The sequence below is a fragment of the Phocoena sinus genome, chromosome 15 (genome assembly GCF_008692025.1).
Source record: "Phocoena sinus isolate mPhoSin1 chromosome 15, mPhoSin1.pri, whole genome shotgun sequence".
Taxonomy (NCBI): Eukaryota; Metazoa; Chordata; class Mammalia; order Artiodactyla; family Phocoenidae; genus Phocoena; species Phocoena sinus.
This window is the reverse complement of record NC_045777.1, coordinates 15136395-15160919: the sequence shown is the minus strand read 5'-3', so window position 1 is coordinate 15160919 and position 24525 is coordinate 15136395. Positions and strand designations below refer to the sequence as shown.

The window sequence follows — 24525 nt, the reverse complement described above, 5'->3', positions numbered from 1 at the left end:
TCACGCAGTCCTCCCCCATCTTGAAGTTGTTGTTCTCAGCATTGCGGCCACCATATACAAAGGTCTCGCAGAACCAGGACTTGGTGTCGTGGAAGTACCTGAAGTACAGGAAGTACCTGATGATTTTGACCTTGCAGGGATCTGTGTATGGAGGCTCTAGGCAGAAGACAGGCTGCAGGGATGGGAGGGCCTCTGGGTCAGAGAGGAGGAGGGTCATCACCGCTTGCTCTACAAGGTCAACAACTGAAACCACCAGTTTGTTTGCCGTAGAGAGTAGTAAGGGTGCCAGAATGTGAAATGTGAAAAGGCTATTTGATGCCCTGCTTTCCAGGACATTATCTTTAATGTTTTTAGGCATGACAATGACAGGGTAATATTGTAAATAATTACATACCGTTAATGAATATTATAGATTAGTTGGCATGAGGCCACTGATTAGGTTCAAAGAACAACAAAAATGGAGGATGTATATTAAGAAAATTCTCCATGTGTGGTCAGTTATTGGAGCTGGGCAATGGGCCCATGGGTTTTATAATACTATTCTCATACTTGTGTGTGTGGTTGAAAGTTGCCACCATTAAAAAGAAAGTGTTGAGGACTTCCCTGGTGGCACAGTAGTTAAGAATCTGCCTGACACTGCAGGGGATATGGGTTCGATCCCTGGTCCAGGAAGTTCCCACAGGCCGTGGAGCAGCTAAGCCCGTGCACCACCTACTGAGCCTGCGTTCTAGATCCCGCGAGCCACAACTACTGAGCCCGTGTGCCACAACTACTGAGCCCGTGTGCCACAAGTACTGAAACCCACGTGCCTAGAGCCCATGCTCCACAAAGAGAGAAGCCACCGCAATGAGAAGCCCGCACACCACAAAGAAGAGTAGCCCCCACTCACCGCAACTAGAGAAAGCCCACACAGCAACAAAGACCCAATGCAGCCAAAAATAAATAAATAAATTTATTTAAGAAAAAGGTGTGAAGGAATCATGATCTGATGGAGAAAGGCATGGAAGAAAACACACCAGTGTGTTTACATTGATTAACTCATGCGGGCTGGAATAATGGAATATTGAGGGAAGATTGTGACATATAAAAATTTGAATTTTGTCTTCATCCTATTCCTGGCACAGAGCTCCTAAAACTGTTGGAATTTCCTAAGAGATGAGAATGAAAAAGGAGTCTTTTATCATGTGAGGGGGTTGACTTTCGTAAAGCCCCAACCTAAACCAAAAATGGGGACTGGTTGCCAGGGGAACCAACTGTCTCATTAGGGAATGGGAATTTTCATACCCACCCTTCCACCTTTTTCTGTCCCCACACCTCAGGTGCAGGAGAGGGGTTGAAGGTTGAATCAATCACAAACGGGTAAAGATTTAATGAATCATGATTTGTGATGAAGCCTCCATAGAAATCTCAAGAGAGCAAGTCATTCATATTATTCAAGAGAACTGGGGTGGACCCAGGGAACAACATAGGTACACACTCCATCATGGCTCACCTGGACCACAGCAGCAGCCTGCCCATGAGCCTCTGTCTCTGCCCTTCGCCCCCTAGAGGCCACTCTCTGCACTGCAGCCACAGAGACCCTGATAGAACCCTGAGTCCTATCCCATTGCTCCCAACACCAATCCCTCAGTGACTCCCCAGCTGTCTCACAATCAAAGTTGGATCCTTATAAAGTCCTACAAGGCTCCTCACGACTTACCCCCATGGCCTGCCTCATCCCCTTCCTCTCCCCTCCCCTTCAGCCACTCAGCTCCAGCCACCCTGGTCCTGGCTGCTTCTCAAACACAGGAGGCACGTTTTTTTTTTGTTGCAGCCTCTTCTCAATGCCTCCTTATCACAGAGGGTTTCACTGACCAGTCTACAGAAGGAGCACAGCCTGCTTTATCCCCATCGCTCTCTTCAAAACACTCATCTCAACCTGGCATAGGACTTTTTCCCTTTCTTTATTGTCTGTCTCCCTCTTAGAAGTCAGATTATTTTACTATATTTTGTTTACAGCTGTTTCCCTACACTAAGAATGATGCATTTTAGGAACAAAAAGCATAAATTTTTTTTTTTTTTTTTTTTATGCGTTACGCGGGCCTCTCACTGTTGTGGCCTCTCCCGTTGCGGAGGACAGGCTCCGGACGCGCAGGCTCAGCGGCCATGGCTCACGGGCCCAGCCGCTCCGCGGCATGTGGGATCTTCCCAGACCGGGGCACGAACCCGTGTCCCCTGCATCGGCAGGCGGACTCTCAACCACTGCGCCACCAGGGAAGCCCAAGCATAAATATTTGATAAATATTTGTCTAAGAAATGAATTTCCCATTTCATACTCATGCCAAGTGCATAGTCATTGAAGAAACTGGAAATAGTAACCTTCTTGTTAGTGAAATGTCTATTTGGTGATGGGGCATGTCTATATAATTATGAGACAACCTCTAACATTGTATATCCTAAAAGGAAAATAAAATAGTAGTCTGTTGGGGGGCAAGGGGAAGGGTCTAGAGTTTTGACTAATATGGTACCAGCCTGGAAAAAAGTCTGGGCCCCACCTGCAAAAACACAAAAGTACTGCATTTCTTGCTCTCCCTGTAGTTGCCTCAGAAAGGGAAGAAGTTAGGTGTCACTCAACTTTCTGATTAATTTCATAAAAAAGAAATGATAATTATTTGACATAAGTTTCTTTTGGGGAGGGTGGTGAAGAAATGCAAGCAGACAATCTTTCCAACTAAGATATTTAGGTGGAAAATGGACATCACCGACCATGAAATGGGGAGACTCTTTATACTCAAGATTGGTTATCCTTTCAAAAAACTCATGTAACATGGTCCCGCTGTTCAGGTAAGGAAACTGCAGAAGACTTGTCCCAGGACACATGACATGCGGGTGGTAGGATCAGGAAAAGATACTATCATATCACAACCCATTTAATAAAGTACCTGATTCTGCCAGGAATTCTGAAAAGCAGATAACCAGTAAGGACTTCTGAGTACACTTTCCCACCCACATACAATAGTCCCCTGTCCCCAGATCTCACCCCAGCCACACATTATAGAGAAGAGTGTGTCCGGGGTTTTTCCCTGACTGCAAATATGTGGTGTCCCTACTAACACCCACTGGGCGGCCCACAAGTCAATTCACTTCTGACACTAAATCTGCGGAGGGAGCCCACACCCCAAAGGTTGAGGGCTCAGTCCCTGAGGACGGCCCCTACTTCAAGTGCCAATCACAAGTCCCGGGGTCACCCATACACGTGACCAACTGGCTATAAATTATAAATTCAGGGCTTCCATGACCCCACCTCCCATATTCAATAATTTATTAGAACCACTCACAAAACTAAGGAAAGACTTTTACTCAATGTCCCAAGTTATTATAAAAGATAAGACTCAGGGACAGCTCTATGGAGGAGATGTGTAGGGTAAAGGGGGAGCTGGGGGTGCCGAGCCTCCATGCCCTCTCAGAACACCCCCCTCACAATCCCTTGATGTGTTCACCTCCCCCGAAGCCCTCTGAACCCAGTGTTTATGGGTTTTAATTGAGGGTTTGAGGTAAGCAATTTGATTGAATCATTGGCCATTGGTGACTGAACTCTACCTCAGTACACTCTCCTCTCCCCAGAGGGGTTGGGGGTTGAAGGTTCTAACCCTCTAATCACCAGGTGGGATCTTCCGGAGTCCAGTCCCATCCAGAAGCTATCTAGGGTCCCATCCCTGACTCCTCTCTTGACCTACGAAGACAGTAAATTCCAAGACTTTCAGGAGGCCTGTTTTAGGAACCAGGACAAGGATCAAATGTGAATCTTTTCTTTACATTAAAGTGAGGTTCAGGGACAGGCAGTGACCAGGAACAGAGAGTCTCAAAGATGGGGTCCCTGTTTTGGTACGGTTCGGTGGGTTCCTTTTTTTGAAAGCTGAAACATAATGATTTCTTTTGAGAGTCATGAAATGTCCCTGGAGTTAAAACTGCCCAACTTCCCAGGAGAAATCCAGAGAGGCTGTCAGCACCCACCCCACCCCTGCTCCCCAGCCCCTCCCATGGACTCCCCTCATCCCCCCAACCCCTCAGCCTGTAAAGGAGACGTGAGCCAGGACTTACCCTGGGCCTGTTTGCTGGTTTCACTCCCCGGGGTGCCAGCCAAAAGGGTGCCCAGGAGGACGAGAAGGGCTGCAGAGAGGCGGAGCTGACTCATCTTCGTGGCCTTGCAGGAGGGCTTCTGAGGAGAGCAGGGGGCTGACACAGCTTCTGACACCCCACCTGAGGGGTGGGAACAGGCGATAAGGTGGTAAGTGAGGAGGAGATGATCTGGGGTGAGTGCTGTTCCTAGAAATCTTCCCACATAACCAGGCTTCCTGCCTCTGCCTGCTGGGGCCAAATGCCCAGTAACAGCGCTTCTCAGACTTGACTCTGCCTGTGGGTCTTGTTGAAACACAGATTGTGATTCCACAAGTGGAATATTTGTCTGATTTTTTCCTCACGGAGCATCCCAGCACCTAGAGCAGTGCATGGCACATGATGGCCGGTCAGTGGGTGGATAAGAGCAAATCAAAGGACAGAAATGAACAGCAGTGTGTTAGCTCAGGTCCTCATTTTCAGCCTCCTGCAGGGGACATCACATCAGGGGATCAATGCCCTTCACTCCCTTCCACTCCCACCTACCTCAGAAGACAGGTGTAACACAGGGCCACTTCCTGCATCCCTTGAAGAGCATCTCAACTCTATGGACACAAGCTCTTTACCTGGCACTGGTCCATGAGAATGGTGAGCTGGGTGAAGAATATCTCCATCTGGGGGACACATCCTGATTTTCTGGGTAGAAAAAATGTAAGGGACGTGGTCAGAGGGGAAGCAGGGAGCTGAACACGTCTTCACAGCACGACCACTCACCGACGCTCACCTGGCTTCACCAACAGGAGAGCTGCCTGCCTGAGTGGATCTCAGGGGAACTTGGAAGATCGCCTGCAACATTCCTCTTCCCATTCTGGTCTCTCCACCAGTGGTTTTGAGATTGGAGGACCTAAGTTTGCATCTCACATCTCCCTTTTCCTAACTTTGTGATCTGGGGCCAGAAATCTCCAAGAGCCCGGTTTCATCAGGTGCCATATGAGACCCGTGCTGCCCACGTCGTGAGGTTGCTGTGGAAGCAGTGGAGGCAACAGACATATTCCTTCGCCCTGCAAAGTCAGTCCTTGTAATAAGAATAATAGTGAGCTATATGACAGTTAACACTTAGCTTCTTTGACCAGGGAGTCAAATAATGGCAACGTGGGGTGGGAAAAGGGCAGGACCGGGGTAAAGTCAATCACTGAAGCAAGAGGGCTTTCGGTTACCTCTGACGAAGAAGGAGACCTATTTGGAAGGAGACTGTGACTCTCCTCTGGCACTGGGGGAACTTTCTGAGGGTGGACTTCTAGAAGGGGACACTTCATCAATGCTGTTTGTTCCTTTCTTTTCTACAGTAGACAACACATTTAAAAAGTAGTCCGGAGCTAAGGAAACTAAAACTCTATGTGCTTCTAGAAAATTTGCTTTGGTCAATGGTGTGCAAAGAACTTTAGCAGCCTAATCAACATGGTCCTCAAAAGGGTCCAAACCTGGAGATTTCTTAAGGCAGATACCATTATCCTATTTTACAAAGAAAGAATCTGTGGCTCAGAGAGGTGAAGTGACTTGCCCAAGATCACACAGCAACATAGTGAGTTACTGAAGCCAATCTCTTTTCATGAATACCAAGTCATTTCCCCATTACACTGTTATAAATTAATAATTATTAATAATAATTAAATAACTTACATATTTATAGTATTACTCTTACTGTTATCAGATCTGATATTCATTAAAAGCTTACTCGGCCAATACATGCACAAAGCATTTAACAAATATATCTTTCTAATTCTCACCACAACGTTATGAGATTGATAGAGAAAGAGAAATGCAGCCTCTGAGTTCCAAGACCTGACCTGGCATCACAGCACGCCTTGTGGTCTCCTCCTCAACAGAAATATTTCAGAAACCTTCAACATCAGACAAGGCCATTCTGTGTCCCTGCCGGATCAAGACAAAAATAGGACATTCAGTAATGATGTTTGAACACTGACAATGTGAGGTAAATTGTACAAACCACCAAAACATCCAAGCATCCCCCTATACTGAGTGACTGCTACGTCTTTACCAAGTACAGCTCTAACTTCTATCTAGTCTTCCCTTCTTAGAGTTAAGATAAAGATACCCATTCAGGGCTTCCCTGTTGGCGCAGTGGTTGAGAGTCCACCTGCCGATGCAGGGAATGCGGGTTCGTGCCCCGGTCCGGGAGGATCCCGCGTGCCGCAGAGCGGCTGGGCCCGTGAGCCATGGTCGCTAAGCCTGTGCGTCCGGAGCCTGTGCTCCACGATGGGAGAGGTCACAGCAGTGAGAGTCCCACATACCACAAAAAAAAAAAAAAAAAGATACCCATTCAGAGAGCCACCCCACTTCCTGACAGCATCCATCCAGAGCAGAGCCAGATTCCTGAAACACCCCCAAATCACCTAACACAAGCCCACATCCTATAAGCTCTTTCTAACATTCTTTTAATGAGACATCATATTGTTTTCCAAGGTGATTCCCGTTCCTTGCTGCAGCGAGTAATAAACCCAACTAGTTCAACTGAACCAGATTCCCCTCTCTACACTCTACGACTTTAGGCAAAGTGCTTTATTTCTCGTTACCTCAGGTTCCTCCTCTGTAACATGAGGAAATACCAACAGTTGCTCTGCCCTCTTTCAGGATTTTTGAGGATTAGATGAGTTAATATGTGTCAAGTGCTTAGGGTAATGCCTGACACATAGCAGAAGCTAAGTTTTTTCTGCTGTCATTACTCACTATTATTTTCATTACAAGGACTTTGACTTTGCAGGGAGAAGGAATTTATGTCTGCTGCCTCCACTGCTTCCACAGCAACCCTGCGATGTGGGCAGCACGGATCTCAGGTGACACCTGATGACACTGGGGCTCTGGGAGGTTTAAGTCCCCGGGCACAAAGTTAGGAAAAGACAGAGCTGGTACCCAAACTGAGGTCCAAGAATGCCAAAACCACTGGCGGAGAGACAGCAGGAGGGGGGCTCTTGCAGGCGATCTTCCAAGCTCCCCTGAGGTCCACGCAGGCAGGCAGCTCTCCTGTTTCTGAAACCAGGTGAGGGGCGGTGGGAGGTCATGCTGTGGAGACGTGTTCAGCTCCCTGCTTCCCCTCTGCCCACACCCCTTACTCCTTTTTCTACCCAGAAAACACGGTTGCTTCCCCAGAGGACACGCCTTCTTCCAGTTCAGCTTCAGCCTGCACCGCAGTGCCAAGTAAACAGCACGGGTCCATCCAGTTGAGAAGCTGTGGCAGTGGCTACAGGATGGTGTCCTGCGTCACACCTTTCTTCTGAGTTAGGTAGTGGTAGGGGTGCGGGTGACTGGTACTGATGCTGAGATGGGATGACACCTGCAGGAGCTGAAAAGAAGGACCTGAGCGAACATACTTCTGATCACTTATCTGTCCTTTGATTTGCTCTTATCCACCCACTGACCGTCCATCACCTGCCATGCACTGCTCTAGGTGCTGGGACGCTCCCTGAGTCAACATATTGGACAAAATTCCACCTGTGGAATCACAGTCTGTGTTTCCACGAGACCCACAGGCAGAGTCAAGTCTGAGAAGCGCTCTTACTGGGCATTTGGCCCCAGCAGGCAGAAGCAGGTTAGGTGGGGAGATTACACAATAAACAGGACCCAGCCCAGCTCCACCCTTTCCTCACTCCCCTCCTCACTGCCTGTCCCACCCCTCAGCTGGGATATGAAAAGCTCTGTCAGCCCCCAGCTTTCCTCAGAAGCCCTCCTGCAAGGCCACAAACATGAGCCGGCTCTGCCTCTCCATCGCCCTCCTCGTCCTCCTGGGCACCCTGGTGGCCGGCACCCCGGGGGGTAAACACAAGAGCCATGCCAGAGGTAAGTTCCGGCTCACTTCTCCTCCACAGGCTGGGGAGGGATGAGGGGAGTCCATGGAGGGGCTGGGGAGCAGGGTTGGGGTGGGTGCTGACAGCCTCTCTGGATTTCTCCTGGGAAGTTGGGCAGTTTTAACTCCGGGGACATTTCATGACTCTCAATAGGAAAAAAATTAAAATTAAAATTAAAAATATATATATCCCACCAAATTTACTGGATCAGGGACCCCCATCTCTGACACTCTCTATTCCTGGTCAGTGCCGTGTCCCTGAACCTCTATGTAGTGTGATAAAAAGATCAATATTTGATCCTTGCCCTGATCCTGGAACAGACCTCCTGAAACGCTTGGATTTACTCTCTTTCATAGGTCACAAGGTGAGTCAAGGAAGGCGATCCGAGAGACCTTCAGTCTGGCCTTCAAAAACACTCAGACATGTGTTTAGAGGTTAGAACTTTCAACAGCCCGCATCCCAGCACCTCTGGGGAGAGGGGAGGGTATTGAGATGGAGATCAATCACCAATGACCGATGATTCAATCAATATGCCTATTATTGACACCTCAATAAAAATCCATAAATATTGGGGTTAAGAGAGCTTTCGGGGTGGTGAGCACATGGAGGTGCTGTGAGGGGGTGCGCTCCACTTGGGCACGGGGCCTCCACACACCTCTACTCCCCCTTTGCCCTGCGCATCTCCTCCATTTCGCTGTCCCTGAGCTTTACCCTTTATGATAACCTGGGAACGGTAAGTAAAGGGTTTTCCTGATTTCGGTCACCGCTTCGTTGAGTTATTGAACACAGACGTGGGGTCATGGAGCCTCCGATTTTTAGCCAGTCGGTCACAAGCATGAGTGACTCTGGACCACATGGCTCGCATTTGAAGTGAGGACAGTCTTGAGTCCTCAACCTGTGGGATCTGCAGTAACTCCACCAATTTAGTATCAGAAGTAAATTGAGGGACTTCCCTGGTCCACTGGGTAACACTCCCCCCTTCCAACGCAGGGCTCCTGGGTTCGATCCTTCGTCATAGAATCAGATCCTACACGCCAGAAATAAGAGTTCCCATGCCCCACCTAAAGTTCCCCATATCGCAACTAAAGATTTTGCCTGCCGCAACAAAGATCCCGCGTGCGTAACGAAGATCCAGCAAGCTGCAACAAAGATTCCGCATGCCTCCACAAAGATCCCAAATGCCTCAACCAAGACCTTGCACGTGGCAACAAACATCCCACACCGGGCAACTAAGATCCCACACATGGCCACGAAGATCCCGTGAGCTCCAACTAAGACTTGCCACAGCCAAATACATACATACATACACACATATTAAAAAAAAAAAAAAAGAACTAAATTGACTTGTGGGATGGCTACTGGTTATTGGGGAATTGGTTAATGATGGTGGAGACACCACATACTTGGTGTCAGGGAAAAACCCAGACTCCCTCTTCCCTGTAATTTTGGGGCTCAGGAGAGGCTTGGGGATGGGGGAGTAATGAACGTGGGACACTGCACCCAGAAAACACTTACCAAGTTACCTGTATTTTAAGATTTCCTGGCAGAATCAGGTAGTATATCAAATGGGTTGTGACATGATAGTACGTTGTCCTGACCCTATCACCCACATGCTGTGTGTCCTGGGACAAGTCATTTGCAGTTTCCTCACCTGAAAGGGGATACATATTACATGGGTTGTTTGAACAGCTTACCAGTCATGCATTTAAAGAGTTTACTCACATTTCATGGCCAACTTTGTCCATTTTCCGCCAAGATGTGTTAATCTGAAAAAACTTCTCTATCTACTTCCTTTGGGCAAGAAAAAATATTTAGGTGTCAAATAATTACTCCTCTAGGATTAAAATTAATCAGAAAGACGTGGGACCATTGAGCAGAGCAACTGCAGGGAAAGCAAGAAACACAACACTTGTGTGAGTTGCTCCTGGGACCAAGGCTGATACAGTCTTAGTAAAGGCTCAAGGCTCTTTCCCTTGTCCCCTTCTGACTATCATTTTATTACCCTCTCAGGATATAGAATGAGAGGTAGATTGATAATTACGTAGACCTGCCCCATCATCAAGGAGACTTTGCACTAACAGGAATTCCATTATCTCCATTCTATTCAATGACTGTGCGCTTGGCATGAGCATGAAATGGAAGATTCGTTCCCTGGCCATATATTTATTAAGTCCCTACAGGCTTGGCTTTCGGTGTGGGGAAAGAGCTGTAGACAGAATATGGAAAAATACCTTGCCTTCTCAGAGTGAGACCCACAATAGCAAAAGGGGAAATGCTCTGCTAGGTTATGAGTTTTTGAAGGTAGAGAGTGATGGGGATAAAAGAGGCTGTGCTCTTTCCATAGACTGATCAGCGAAACCCTCTGTGATAAGGGGGCGTTGGAGCAGAGGCTGCAGAAAGAACATGCCTGCTGTGAACCAGCGGCAGCAATCACCAGGGTGGCTGGAGCTGAGTGGGTGGGAGGGGAGGAGGGCGGAAGGGATGAGACCAAAGAGGCCATGGGGACAGGTCCTGACCAGCCTGGTAGGATGAGAATCGGAATTTGACTGTGAGAGAGATGGGGAGTCACTGAGGGACTGGTCATGGGAGCAATGGGATAGGATCCCTGTGGCTGCAGTGCGGAGAGTGGCCTCTAGGGGACCAAGGGCAGAGACAGAGGCCCAGGGAGCAGGCTGCTGCAGGGGTCCAGGTGAGCAATGATGGAACCAGTACCTATGTTGTTCCCCGGGTCGATGCCAGATTCATGTTCACAACGTGAATCTCTTCCTCTGTTGAGGTTTCTATGGAGGCTTCATTATCTAGCCATGATGCATTAAATCATTAGCCACTGGTGACTGTTCAACCTCCAGCTCCTCTCCGATCCCTGAGGTTGGGCGGCGGGCTGAACTGTGGACGGGAGGCCACGAGGGAGAGGGTAGGAATGAAACTTGCAACCCTCCTGTCAGGCCGTGGTTTCCCCTGGCAACCAGAGCCCATTCTGGGGTTACTAGGGTCTTCCCAAAAGTCACCTAGTTCACATAACAAAAGACACTTTTATTGCTTTCAGCACTTAGGAAATAGCAAGGTTTGTAAGATCTCTGTGCCAGGATATTACAAAGAACAAATATATATATATATATATATATATATTACTTATTATAAGTCACAGTATCAATATAGCGTCCATATTCAATTTAGAGAGTCCCTGTGCCGTAACAAAAGAGAACACACTGGTATGTTTTCTTCATGCCTTTTTCCATTACAGCATGATGTCTTCACATTTTTTTTTTTGTTGGTTTTTTTGGTTTTTTTTTTGTGGTACGTGGGCCTCTCACTGCTGTGGCCTCTCCCGTTGCGGAGCACAGGCTCTGGACGCACAGGCTCAGCGGCCATGGCTCACGGGCCCAGCTGCTCCGCAGCATGTGGGATCTTCCCGGACCGGGTCATGAACCCGTGTCCCCTGCATCGGCAGGCGGACTCTCAACCACTGCGCCACCAGGGAAGCCCCACATTTTTATTAATGGTGGAAACCTTTTACCATACACATAAGTGCAGACAATAGTATTATAAAACCCAGGTACCAGCTCCAATAATTATTGATATATGGAGAATATTTTTACCTGTGTTCTCCTTTTTTCTTTTCTTTTTTTTTTTGGTTAGAGTTTTTTGAAGCTAATCAAGAGCATCATACCAATTAATCTTAAATACTTCATGAAGGAGATATAAACTTTTCCATGATTACCATATCATGGTCACGCCTAGCATCATTAATACTAATGTCTCAGAAAGCAGGTTGGCAAATGGCCTTTTCAATTTGACCAGCCCCCAGAACCCTAACATTCTCTATCGCAAACAAACCGGTGGTTTCAGCTGTGACCTTGTAGACTGACCTGTGATGCCAATCCTCCTAACTGACTCAGAGGCCCTCCCATCTCAGCAGGTTCTCAGCCTGCCTTCTGCCTGGAGCCTCAGTACACGGGTGTCTGCAGGGCCCGGAAGGTCAGGTACTTCTACAACGCCAAGTCCGGGCAGTGCGACATCTTTATACACGGCAGCTGCCGAGGGAAGAAGACCAACTTCCTGGCTGCAAGGACTGCGTGAAGACCTGCGGTGGTCTCGCGGGAATCCAGGAGTAAGAAAGGCGGCAGGGCAGGGTGTGAGGGGAAGGGCTGGGGAAAGAGGTGGAGCTCAGGGGGCCACCCACCATTCACAGCTGCACAGGGTCTTTCCTCCTCGCTGCCTCCCGGGACAAGTGGCTCAGTGTCCTGTGAAACCACACACTGAGCACATCCTCCACGGGCCAGCTTGGCAGAAGGTCACCCCTAGAAGCCCCGTCATGAGAATCTGAGCTTCCTCACATGCTCCCCTTTTTCAGATGGGAACACTGAGTCAGCCACCCTACAGAGCAGGTCTGCAGAGCTCCTCAGCTCCCCACCTAGGCTTGGAAACTCACTTCCTTCTTGCTGGCCATTCTGGTCCTGGGAGGATTGCGGTTGCTCATTTCTGGGAGAGTCGAGGATCTGTCAAGATGGATGGTGTCCAAGTGTGTCCTGCCCCTCTTCCTGCCTCAGTCTGTCCATCTGAGACCAGGGAACAGCAGAGACTCCTCCCAACAGCAGAGACTCCTCTTTTCTCCCCCCTCCTCTCTCACGTGTCTGTCTTTCTCTCCCAGTGTCCTCCTCCCTCTGGTCCAGGATAGAGGCCCCCAGACCCAGAAGCCCCCAAGGGGCCTGTCGACCCTCCACCTCCCACCTCCCTGCTCAAGTGACTGAGTCTCTAGTTTCAAACCTTTCAGACCCTTGGGGGCATCTTCAGAGAAATCACAAGGTGGGAACATCACAGGGGTTTATTCTGGATAAAGACCACGGATCCCAACACTGTGGGACCCCAGTCATATCTCTGCTTCCAGTCCTCAGTTTTTCCCTCTGAAAAATGAGAATCTTGGATTCCATGCTATCTAGGGCCCCTTTGTGAAATGGATGGAATGCACCCGGGGCAGGCAGAAGATGTTTATCTGTTTGTGATGCTGTGCCCTGTGAGAGGTACCTTCATAAAAGACATGAGTGGCCAATTTCTGGCTACGTGATATAACAGCACCTCACTCTTTGGAGCTACACAGTCTTCCTCCTTCCTTGTTTTAATATTTTGAAATTTATTTATTGGGCCGTGCCGCGCATCACATGGGATACAGTTCCCCAATCAGGGATCAAACCCGCACCCCCTGCATTGGAAGCGCAGAGACTTAACCACTGGACCGCCAGGGGAGTCCCTTAGTCTTCCTCTTTAAAAGAGGTGCCATGAGTACTGGGTTTTTTAGGATTATTTTAAGGATTAAAAAGAGAAGCATAAACCAGAGCTTGCAATCTGGCTAGAATATGAGCATTTTTAGCCCACAGAGTACATTTTATAATTTTGAAACATTTGCCAAGATTTAACAGTGGGAGATTTCGTATAAAAGTGAATTTCTGGCACTGTTGGGAAGGTAAATGATTTGGCAACACAGTCCTGCAATTTAACAAGAGCCGTGAGTCTCAAACTTGAGTGAAAATCAGAATCACTGAGCCAGGCGTTCAGACACAGATTTGAGATCTCCACCCGCAGAGTTTTGGTCAGTAGGACAGGGGCGGGACCTGAGTTTCTGCATCAAACAGGTTTCTGGGTTTGCTGTTGGTGCCGCTCAAGGGACCACACTTTGAAAACCATGAACTAAGCTAAGTAGAGCTGCTCTCTTCTCATGAGGGGAACAGTCTCTCCAGTTTCCATAATCCTCACCATGCCTTATTGTTCCCCCTTCCTCACCCCCATTTCACCTACTTCCATCCACATCACTCACCTGACGTGGAAGGAATTCAAAATTGTGACCTCTGGGGTGGGCTTACCGTAAGTGTTCAGTAAAGGGTAGCTTTTTCTTATTTAACAGTCTTATGAAGTGTTATTATTCCTATTTCACAGATGAAGCAACTGAAATTCAGCTAAGGGGAAATGACTTGCTGAAGCAAAAACAGCAGAAAATAGAAAGAAGACACTTGACAAAAACTGTTAGTCATGTGGCCCCAGTTATTCCAATATTACAAATACACAAACACACAAACAACACACAGGCAAATGTATCTGATATTAACATAGATGAAGCATCAAAGATTGCAGACGTGACTTCATGAGAGTAAAATCATTTTTATCAAGAAAAGGAAGAGGGGAAATAGAAAACAGAAGAAGGAAAGGTTAAAAGAGGAGGTTCCATGAGTCAGTTGTAGACATGCCCACCTTAAGGTAACTGTAAACAAGTGACATTGAAGACCTGAGAAATTCCCAGGAGCAAACAGGATGCCTTTCACCATACAATGGAGCTTTCTCCGCTTGGACTGTTGAACCCATTCAAACTCCCTTCTCTCCAAGGAAACTTCTCTCTCTGAGTATATGGGCTCTTTTGTTGCTTTGTCACCTAGCGTCTCTTTGTCCTTTTCCTGATACAGTAGCCTGATTTTGCTTGAGGAATGACTCTTCCTCCACCCAGGACTGGTGGGATTGGGCCGCCTGTCAATCAAAGTGCCTGCCTTACCCCCAGACCAAGAGTGGCCAATCAGGTGCTCTCCCTGGAATTTAACCTTGATCGATGAATCCCAAAAGACCTAAAAATGGAGGTCATTCAGAGGTGGCCTGGGAAGACCTTAGTTCTTCCTTGCTTACCATCCTTTCCAAGCTGAGATCTTTTAGCACTCCCCTCAGTCCGTGGGCTGAACTAAATCAATTAGTGCTATGGGTGTCAACAGAAGAGTCCAAAAGGATCTCACTTAAGGGTACAATCAGGAAGGGAGAATGGATGCCCACTACATCCCCACACCGTCGTCACAAATTCCTTCTCTGCTTCCAATAGCCAGAGTCAGTTTCTGTTGCTCATAACCAGCGAGATCTGCTGCCTTTACCAGAGTCACCACCAAGTTCCGCGTTTTTCTGTCCAGTGGCCTTTTCTCAGCCATCCTCCTCCTCTAACTCACAGGTAAGGCCCTCATGGCATAAATGCGAACAAAATTCTTTACCAAAATTGGTTTCCACTTGGTCTCAGCACACACAAAAAAATAATAATGAAAAGCAGAGGTTTCCATTTGAAGAACTTTGAGTATCTTCTGGTGAACCTCCGGGGCTTTGGAACGCACAGATCTCCAACGTCTTTCAAGGAAAATCATGGGAGACAGAGAGTGATAAGCTTGAATATCAGCCCCTGCCAGTGTTGGTTATGTGACCTTGGAGAAGGGCTGAAACCTCTGAGCTTCAGCTTGTATCACTCTAAAACAGAAGCAAAACTTATTAAAATTATTGCAATATTGAGAGATTAGGATGTATGTGCAGGGCTTGGCACATAGTAGGTTGTCAATAAGTGGTAAAGGGTGTTTTATATTATTAATTCTACCTCTCTCAGAGTTACTTAGACATTCTCATTGACTCAGTGAATTTTACCAGCACATCAGGACAGGGAACTCACGTTGCTACTTTCACCCTCTGAGGTACTAGCAATACTTCCACCTTCTCTGAGCCTCAGTTTCCTTCTATGTAAATGGAAGGATGACTCCCTCTCTATGGACACAATTCAAGATCTATATGTGCTCACAAATGTATAATGCTAGCAAATTGAATAGGCCACACTGCTAGTAAATTGGCAGAGCCAGAGTTTGAAGCCATGGACTCTGATCAAAGGTTTCAGTCATCACATATTTTATCCCTAATAAACATTTCATGAACAAGGGAATGAATGAATCAACGTCTACTCAACTTCTTTGCCTAAGTGTTCTAGAAGCACCATGGACTCAACGTTGACCAAACTGAATTTATTGTCCTTCCTTCTAAAGACTTGCTTCCCCTACCTTCCCCGAGAAGGCTGAGTGCTGTCCTTCATTCTACCTTTCTCTCACCCCCTGTGAGCAGTCTCATAGCAAAGTCCGTTGGTTGTACCTCCTCAGTTCTCAGCTGAAAGTTCACTTCAGAATAAGATGCAGACACCTGATCCTAGAACTGCCCCACTTCCTGACAGCGTCCATCCTGAGCAGAGCCAGCTTCCTGAAACTCTCCTGCAAATAACCTCAGGGAGACCCACATCCTGTAAGTCCTTCAACATCCTCTTAATGAGATGCCGTATCAATCATTGTCCATTGCTGCAGTGAGTAATAAACCCAACTTGCTCAGTTTGTAAGTGGACTGTTTCTAGTGGTCTGTGGTTGGAAACGTTGACAGGTATAAGACTTTTTCCTTATTGTGTAATTATTGTCTCCCCACATAAGCAGGCTTCCTGCTTCTGCCAGCTGGGCCCAAATGCCCGGTAACAGCACTTCTCAATGATCCCCTGCAAACCACCCCCAACTCTGGTCTCTCCACCAGTGGTTTTGGGATTGGAGGACCTCAGTTTGCATCCCACCTCTCCCTTTTCCTCACTCTGTGACCTGGGACCAGAAATCTCCCAGAGCCCCGTGTCATCAGGTACCGCATGAGACCCGTGCTGCCCACGTCGTGAGGTTGCTGAGGAAGCAGTGGAGGCAACAGACATATATTCTGTCTCCCTGCAACGTCAAAGTCCTTGTAATAAGAACAATAGTGAGCTATATGACAGTTAACACTTAGCCCCTTTGATCAGGGGGTAAAATAAAGGCAAGGTGGGGTGGGAAAAGGGCAGGACCGGGGTAAGGTCAATCACTGAAGCAAGAGGGTTTTTGGTTACCTCTGACGAAGAAGGAGACCTATTTGGAAGAGAGACTGTGGCTGTCCTCTGGCACTGGGAGAACTTCATGAGGGCGAACTTCTAAAAGGCGACATTTCAGCAATCAATGCTATTTGTTCCTTTACTACAGTCGACAGCACATTTAAAAAGCAGTCAGGAACCAAGGAAACTAAACCTCTATGTGCTTCTAGAAAATTTGCTTTTGTAAGTGGTGTGCAGAGAACTTTAGCAGCCTAATCAACATGGTCCTCAAAAGGGCCCAAACCTGGGGATTTCTTAAGACACATACCATCATCCTCTTTTACAAAGAAAGAATCTGTGGCTCAGAGAGATGAAGTGACTTGCCCAAGATCACACAGCAACATAGTGAGTTACTGAAGCCAATCTCTTTTCATGAATACCAAGTCATTTTCCCATTCACTGTTATAAATTAATAATTATTAAATAACATATATTTATAGTAGTGCTCTTACTGTTATCTGATTACACATTCACTAAAAGTTTATTCTGCCAATACTTGTACAAAGCATTTAACAAATATCATATCTTTTTAACTGTCATCACAACTTTATGAGATTGATAGAGAAAGAGAAATGCAGCCTCTGAGTTCTAAGACCTGACCTGACATCACAGTGCACCTTATGTTCTCCTCCTCAACAGAAATATTTCAGAAACCTTCAACATCGGACAAGGTCATTCTGTGTGCATGATGGATCAAGACAAAAATAGGACATTCGGTAATGATGTTTGAACACAGACAAAAAGAGGTAAATTATACAAACCACCAAAATATCCAAGCATCCCCCTGTATTGAGTGACTGCTGCGTCTTTACCAAGTACAGCTGTAACCTCTACCTAGTCTTCCCTTCTCAGAGTTAAGATACCCATTCAGAGAAATGCCCCACGTCCTGAGAGCATCCACCCAGAGCAGAGCCAGCTTCCTGAAACACACCCGCCCCCCCGCCAACCAAATCACCTAACACAAGCCCTCATCCTATAAGTTCTATCTAACATTCTCTTAATGAGACATCATATTGTCTTCCAAGGTGATTCTTATTCCTTGCTGCAGTAATAAACCCAACTAGTTCAACTAGGAAAGGGAGTGTTTCTAGGTGTCTCTGGCTAGTTAAAAAGTACAAGCTAGGGCTTCCCTGGTGGCGCAGTGGTTGAGAGTCCGCCTGCCGATGCAGGGGACACGGGTTCGTGCCCCGGTCCGGGAAGATCCCACATGCCGCGGAGCGGCTGGACCCGTGAGCCATGGCCGCTGAGCCTGCGCGTCCGGAGCCTGTGCTCCGCAGCGGGAGAGGCCACGACAGTGAGAGGCCCGCGTACCGCAAAAAAAAAAAGTACAAGCTAGAGACGTCTCTGGCTAGTTAAAAAGTACAAGCATTATCCTTATTTTGTAATTAAAGAAAGTAAAGCGGAGAGATATTGGGAAATTTGCCCAAGACTATAAGGAAGTGAGTAACAGAATCGGCGCCATCTGCGTCCTTGTTTATTTGAATACTATGCTTGCTGTGGTCCCCGTGCCTCACTGTCCTCGGCTGTAGTGAAGCAGATACTCTCGGTTCTCCAAAGGTGCCTCCAGCCCGCATCTTCCCAGAGGCAGGAGCGTGAAAACACTGTCAAAGTCGCTCTACTTGGAGCTGGGACCTGCTGTGTTACAAAACTCATACGGCAGCTAAGTGACATCTCCGTGTCACCGCGTCCTCCCTTGAAGGATTCTTAGGATGATTAATAGAAGAATGCAGGCAAAATGTTAACACAGAGCCAGGCACACTGAAGGTAAGAAGCCCCCTCCCCACACGTGACCTCAGTCTAGGGGATTCCTACTGCAAATGGACAACTGAGTCTCATGCTCCTTTCTTTGTCCTTCTGAGAGTCCAGGAGAACAACCTCTACACCCAAATTTGACCTGGCCCAAGAAGTAAAGAAAGAAGGCTTTCATGTTGAGGTGTCTCTCACCCGGGTTTTTGTGTAGCTTGGGGTGGCCATTAAGAGGTAGATGGTGCTGTAGTGGGTGTGCTTCCTATACCTGGCAGGGCCCAGTGTGAGCACAGGAAAAGGGGAGGTGCCCGCCGCTCTGCAGAAGACTGCGAAGGACCAGCATCTCCGTGGACCCTAGTGATGAAGGTTCTTAGGGGCAAACCACAGAATCCACTCCAGTTAGTTTAATTTGAATTTATTGGAATATAAGCCAGACTGTTTGAAGCCACAGGAGGAAAATGTACAACATCACTGTGAGGGAAAGGGGCTTCTTTATTGAAAAGACCTCTGCCACCACTGATGCTGAGAACTGGATTCCAGAATTTCCACCTTGGCCACCCACAAGGAGAGCAGTGATGGTGGGGTGCGGGATGAAGGTGAGGACGCAGTGAGGATGTGGCTTGAGGAGAGAATCCTGACATGAGGAAAGTGCTCTTGCATTCCTTCCTTCCTTCCTTAAATAATTATGGACCGTCTCCTTTATGCCAGGACCTGTGCTAAGTGCTAGGGATAAAGGGAAGACTTGCTCTCATGGTGCTTAGAATCTACTGGATGAGACAGAACTAAGGCAAGTAGACCCATGTTGGGAAGGAGAGAGGCAGGGTTCTGCTGAGGAGGGTGGGGTTGAGACGGACTCAGAAGAGACCACGCTGTTTCAGAAGCAGCCACAGCCCAGCCCCGCGTGTCTCCTCCTTGGACTTCAGAGTTTCGGGGTGGTACAGTTCGAAGGTCCTCTGCAAAGAGAAAGGAACTTGCTGATTGACATCTCTGAAGCCCCAGACCTGGACACCGCTGACCTTGACAGATCCTAGACTTTCCCAGAAATATGCAGCCAAAGTCCACCCAGGACCAGAATGACCAAGAAGAAGGAAGTGAGTTTTTCAAGCCTAGGTGGGGAGCTCAGGAGAACTTCGGACATGCTCTGTAGGGTGGCTGACTCAGTGTTCCCATCTGAAAAAGGGGAGCATGTGAGGAAGCTCAGATTCTCATGACGGGGCTTCTAGGGTGACCTTCTGCCAAGCTGGCCCGTGGAGGATGTGCTCAGTGTGTGGTTTCACAGGACACTGAGCCACTTGTCCTGGGAGGCAGCGAGGAGGAAAGACCCTGTGCAGCTGTGAATGGTGGGTGGATGGATGGCCCCCTGAGCGCCATCTCTCTCCCCAGCCCTTCCCCTCCCACCGTGTCCTGCCCCCTTTCTTACCCGTGGGTCCCCACATGACCACCGCAGGTCTTCATGCAGTCCTCTGGCGTCAGGAAGTTGTTCTTCTTCCCACGGCAGCCACCGTATATAAAGATGTCGCACTGCCCGGACTTGGCGTTGTAGAAGTACCTGACCTTCCGGGCCCTGCAGACACCCGTGTACTGAGGCTCCAGGCAGAAGGCAGGCTGAGAACCTGCTGAGATGGGAGGGCCTCTGAGTCAGTTAGGAAGATTGGCATCACAGGTCAGTCCACAAGGTCACAGCTGAAACCACCGGTTTGTTTGCGATGGAGAATGGTAGGGTTCTGGGGGCTGGTCAAATTGAAAAGGCCATTTGCCAACCTGCTTTCTGAGACATTAGTATTAATGATGCTAGGCGTGACCATGATATGGTAATCATGGAAAAGTTTATATCTCCTTCATGAAGTATTTAAGATTAACTGGTATGATGCTCTTGATTAGCTTTAAAAAACTCTAACCAAAAAAAAAAAAAAAAAGAAAAGAAAAAAGGAGAACACAGGTAAAAATATTCTCCATATATCAATAATTATTGGAGCTGGTACCTGGGTTTTATAATACTATTGTCTGCACTTATGTGTATGGTAAAAGGTTTCCACCATTAATAAAAATGTGAAGACATCATGCTGTAATGGAAAAAGGCATGAAGAAAACATACCAGTGTGTTCTCTTTTGTTACGGCACAGGGACTCTCTAAATTGAATATGGATGCTATATTGATACTGTGACTTATAATAAGTAATATATATATATATATATTTGTTCTTTGTAATATCCTGGCACAGAGATCTTACAAACCTTGCTATTTCCTAAGTGCTGAAAGCAATAAAAGTGTCTTTTGTTATGTGAACTAGGTGACTTTTGGGAAGACCCTAGTAACCCCAGAATGGGCTCTGGTTGCCAGGGGAAACCACGGCCTGACAGGAGGGTTGCAAGTTTCATTCCTACCCTCTCCCTCGTGGCCTCCCGTCCACAGTTCAGCCCGCCGCCCAACCTCAGGGATCGGAGAGGAGCTGGAGGTTGAACAGTCACCAGTGGCTAATGATTTAATGCATCATGGCTAGATAATGAAGCCTCCATAGAAACCTCAACAGAGGAAGAGATTCACGTTGTGAACATGAATCTGGCATCGACCCGGGGAACAACATAGGTACTGGTTCCATCATTGCTCACCTGGACCCCTGCAGCAGCCTGCTCCCTGGGCCTCTGTCTCTGCCCTTGGTCCCCTAGAGGCCACTCTCCGCAAAGCAGCCACAAGGATCCTATCCCATTGCTCCCATGACCAGTCCCTCAGTGACTCCCCATCTCTCTCACAGTCAAATTCCGATTCTCATCCTACCAGGCTGGTCAGGACCTGTCCCCATGGCCTCTTTGGTCTCATCCCTTCCGCCCTCCTCCCCTCCCACCCGCTCAGCTCCAGCCACCCTGGTGATTGCTGCCGCTGGTTCACAGCAGGCACGTTCTTTCTGCAGCCTCTGCTCCAACGCCCCCTTATCACAGAGGGTTTCGCTGATCAGTCTATGGAAAGAGCACAGCCTCTTTTATTCCCATCACTCTCTACCTTCAAAAACTCATAACCTAGCAGAGCATTTCCCCTTTTGCTATTGTGGGTCTCACTCTGAGAAGGCAAGGTATTTTTCCATATTCTGTCTACAGCTCTTTCCCCACACCGAAAGCCAAGCCTGTAGGGACTTAATAAATATATGGCCAGGGAACGAATCTTCCATTTCATGCTCATGCCAAGCGCACAGTCATTGAATAGAATGGAGATAATGGAATTCCTGTTAGTGCAAAGTCTCCTTGATGATGGGGCAGGTCTACGTAATTATCAATCTACCTCTCATTCTATATCCTGAGAGGGTAATAAAATGATAGTCAGAAGGGGACAAGGGAAAGAGCCTTGAGCCTTTACTAAGACTGTATCAGCCTTGGTCCCAGGAGCAGCTCACACAAGCGCTGTGTTTCTTGCTTTCCCTGCAGTTGCTCTGCTCAGTGGTCACATGTCTTTCTGATTAATTTTAATCCTAGAGGAATAATCATTATTTGAAACCTAAATATTTTTATTTCCCGAAGGAGGTATGTAGAGAAATTTTTTCAATTTAACACATCTTGGTGGAAAATGGACAAAATTGGCCATGAAATGTGTTTAAACTCTTTAAATTCATGAGTGGTAAGCTGTTCAAAAACCCATGTAACGTGGTTCCCCTGTTCAGTGAGGAAACTGCAGAAGACTCGCCCCAGGACACACGGCATGTGGGTCGTAGGGTCAGGACAAGATACTGTCATGTCACAACCCATTAGATAAACTACCTGATTCTGCCAGGAATTCTGAAAATACAGGTAACTGGTAAGAGTTTCTGGCTGCAGTGTCCAGCTTTCATTATTCCCCTGTCCCAAGCCTCACTGGAGCCCCCAGATCACAGGGAAGACTGAGTCTGGTTTTTCCCTGACACCAGATAGGTGGCATCTCTACCAACACCAAACAATTCCCTAAACACCCACTGGGCATCCCAGAAGGCAATTCACTTCTGATACTAAATCCATGGAGTTAGTGCAGATCCAGCAGGTTGAGGGCTCAAGACTGTCCTCACTTCAAATGCGAGCCATGTGGTCCGGAGTCACTCATGCTTGTGACCGACTGGCTAAAAATCGGAGGTTCCATGACCCTACCTCCATGTTCACTAACCAATAGAAGTGAAGACAGAACTCAGGAAAACCCTTTACTTACCGTTCCCAGGTTATCATAAAGGGTAAAGCGCAGGGACAGCGAAATGGAGGAGATGCGCAGGGCAAAGGGGGAGTAGAGGTGTTTGGAGGCCCCGTGCCCTAGTGGAGTGCAACCCCTCACAGCACCTCCATGTGTTCACCACCCCGAAAGCTCTCTGAACCCCAATATTTATGGATTTTTTATTGAGGTGTCAATAATAGGCATATTGATTGAATCATCGGCCATTGGTGATTGATCTCCGACTCAATACCCTCCCGTCTCCCCAGAGATGCTGGGATGCGGGCTATTGAAAGTTGTAACCTCTAAACACATGACTGGGTTGTTTTGGAGACCAGCCCCATCCTACAGGTCTCTCCATGGCCTTCCTTTTCTCACCTCATTACCAAAAAAAACCTCAGTAAATTCCAGGAGTTTCTGGAGGTCTGTTCCAGGATCAGGGCAAGGATCAAATATTGATCTTTTTATTACACTACAGTGAAGTTCAGGGACATGGCAATGACCAGGAATAGAGAGTCTCAGAGATGGGATTCCTGATCTGGTAGAGGTAGGCGGCATATATATTTTTTAATTTTAATTTTAATTTTTTTTCCTATTGAGAGTCAGGAAATGTCCCTGGAGTTAAAACTGCCCAACTTCCCAGGAGAAATCCAGAGAGGCTGTCAGCACCCACCCCACCCCTGCTCCCCAACCCCTTCCACGGACTCCCCTCACTTCCCCCTCCCCCCAGCCTGTAGAGGAGAGGTGGGTCAGGACTTACCCTGGACCTGGTTGCTCGTTTCACCCCCCGGGGTGCAGGCCACCAGGGTGCCCAGGAGGACGAGGAGGGCGATGGAGAGGCAGAGCCGGCTCATGTTCGTGGCTTTGCAGGAGGGCTTCTGAGGAAAGCTGGGGGCTGACAGAGCTTTTCATATCCCAGCTGAGGGGTGGGACAGGCAGTGAGGAGGGGAGTGAGGAAGGGGTGGAGCTGGGCTGGGTCCTGTTTATTGCGTAATCTCCCCACCTAACCTGCTTCTGCCTGCTGGGGCCAAATGCCCAGTAAGAGCGCTTCTCAGACTTGACTCTGCCTGTGGGTCTCATGGAAACACAGATTGTGATTCCACAGGTGGAATTTTGTCCAATATGTTGACTCAGGGAGCATCCCAGCACCTAGAGCAGTGCATGGCAGGTGATGAGTGAATGAGAGCAAATCAAAGGATGGATAAGTGAACAACAGTGTGTTAGCTCAGGTCCTCCTTTTCAACTCCTGCGGGTTTCATTACAGATGGGAATTGTGTGTTTCACCCTCACCCCTACCACTGCCTAACTCAGAAGACAGGTGTGACACAGGACACCTTCATGCAACCATTGCCACAGCTTCTCAGCTGGATGGACACTTGCTGTTTACCTGGCACTGGCCCAGGCAGAAGCGCTCCTGAGGCAGCAACCCTGTTTTCTCAGTAGAAAAAGGAGTAAGGGGTGTGGGCAGAGGGGAAGCAGGGAGCTGAACACGTCTCCACAGCATGACCTCCCATTTCCCCTCACCGGGTTTCAGAAACAGGAGAGCTGCCTGCCTGAGTGGACCTCAGGGGAGCTTGGAAGATCGCCCGCAATAGCCTCCATCCTCCTGTCTCTCCCCCAGTGGTTTTGGAACCATAGGACCTCAGTTTGGGTACCAGCTCTGCCTTTTCCTAACTCTGTGCCCTGAAGACTTAAATCTCCCAGAGCCCTGTGTTTTCAAGTGTCACATGAGGTCAATGCTGTCAGTATCATGCGTTTCTGTGGGAGAAGTGGAGGCAATAGACATATATTCTTCTCCCTGAGAAGTCAAAGTCCTTTGTAATAATAATAATAATGTCATTACAGCAGATAAAACTTAGCTGCTTCTATGTGTCAGACATTATCCTAACTACTTGACATATATTAACTCATCTAATCCTCAAAAATCTTAAAAGAGGTGGTGAGGAATTTTT

General features: G+C 47.8%; 2 protein-coding genes across 2 annotated transcripts in view; one reads left to right on the top strand and one right to left on the bottom strand.

The window, feature by feature from the left end:
- Window positions 1–23518, bottom strand: part of LOC116740834 (serum basic protease inhibitor-like) — a 38613-nt gene extending 15095 nt beyond the window's left edge. Inside the window, exons 1-2 of the mRNA XM_032606819.1 lie at window positions 23334–23518; window positions 19832–20024 (exon numbers count right to left, since the gene is read on the bottom strand). Of these exons, the coding sequence (XP_032462710.1) occupies window positions 19832–20024; window positions 23334–23427 (287 nt within the window). The 5' untranslated portion in view covers window positions 23428–23518. The remainder of the gene's footprint in view (window positions 1–19831; window positions 20025–23333) is intronic.
- On the top strand, window positions 7627–12038 carry LOC116740836 (pancreatic trypsin inhibitor-like). The gene is made up of 2 exons (XM_032606823.1): window positions 7627–7950; window positions 11878–12038. Exons 1-2 carry the CDS (start codon window positions 7857–7859, stop codon window positions 12036–12038), a joined length of 255 nt encoding a protein of 84 aa, XP_032462714.1. The 5' UTR covers window positions 7627–7856.
- Window positions 23519–24525: the final 1007 nt, after the last annotated feature.

Bases quoted from the DNA above. Each gene is read 5' to 3' on its own strand.
- LOC116740836 (XM_032606823.1), top strand. From the start codon at position 7,857: ATGAGCCGGCTCTGCCTCTCCATCGCCCTCCTCGTCCTCCTGGGCACC. The intron at 7,951-11,877 runs GTAAGTTCCGGC...CCATCTCAGCAG, and splicing joins ACACAAGAGCCATGCCAGAG to GTTCTCAGCCTGCCTTCTGC.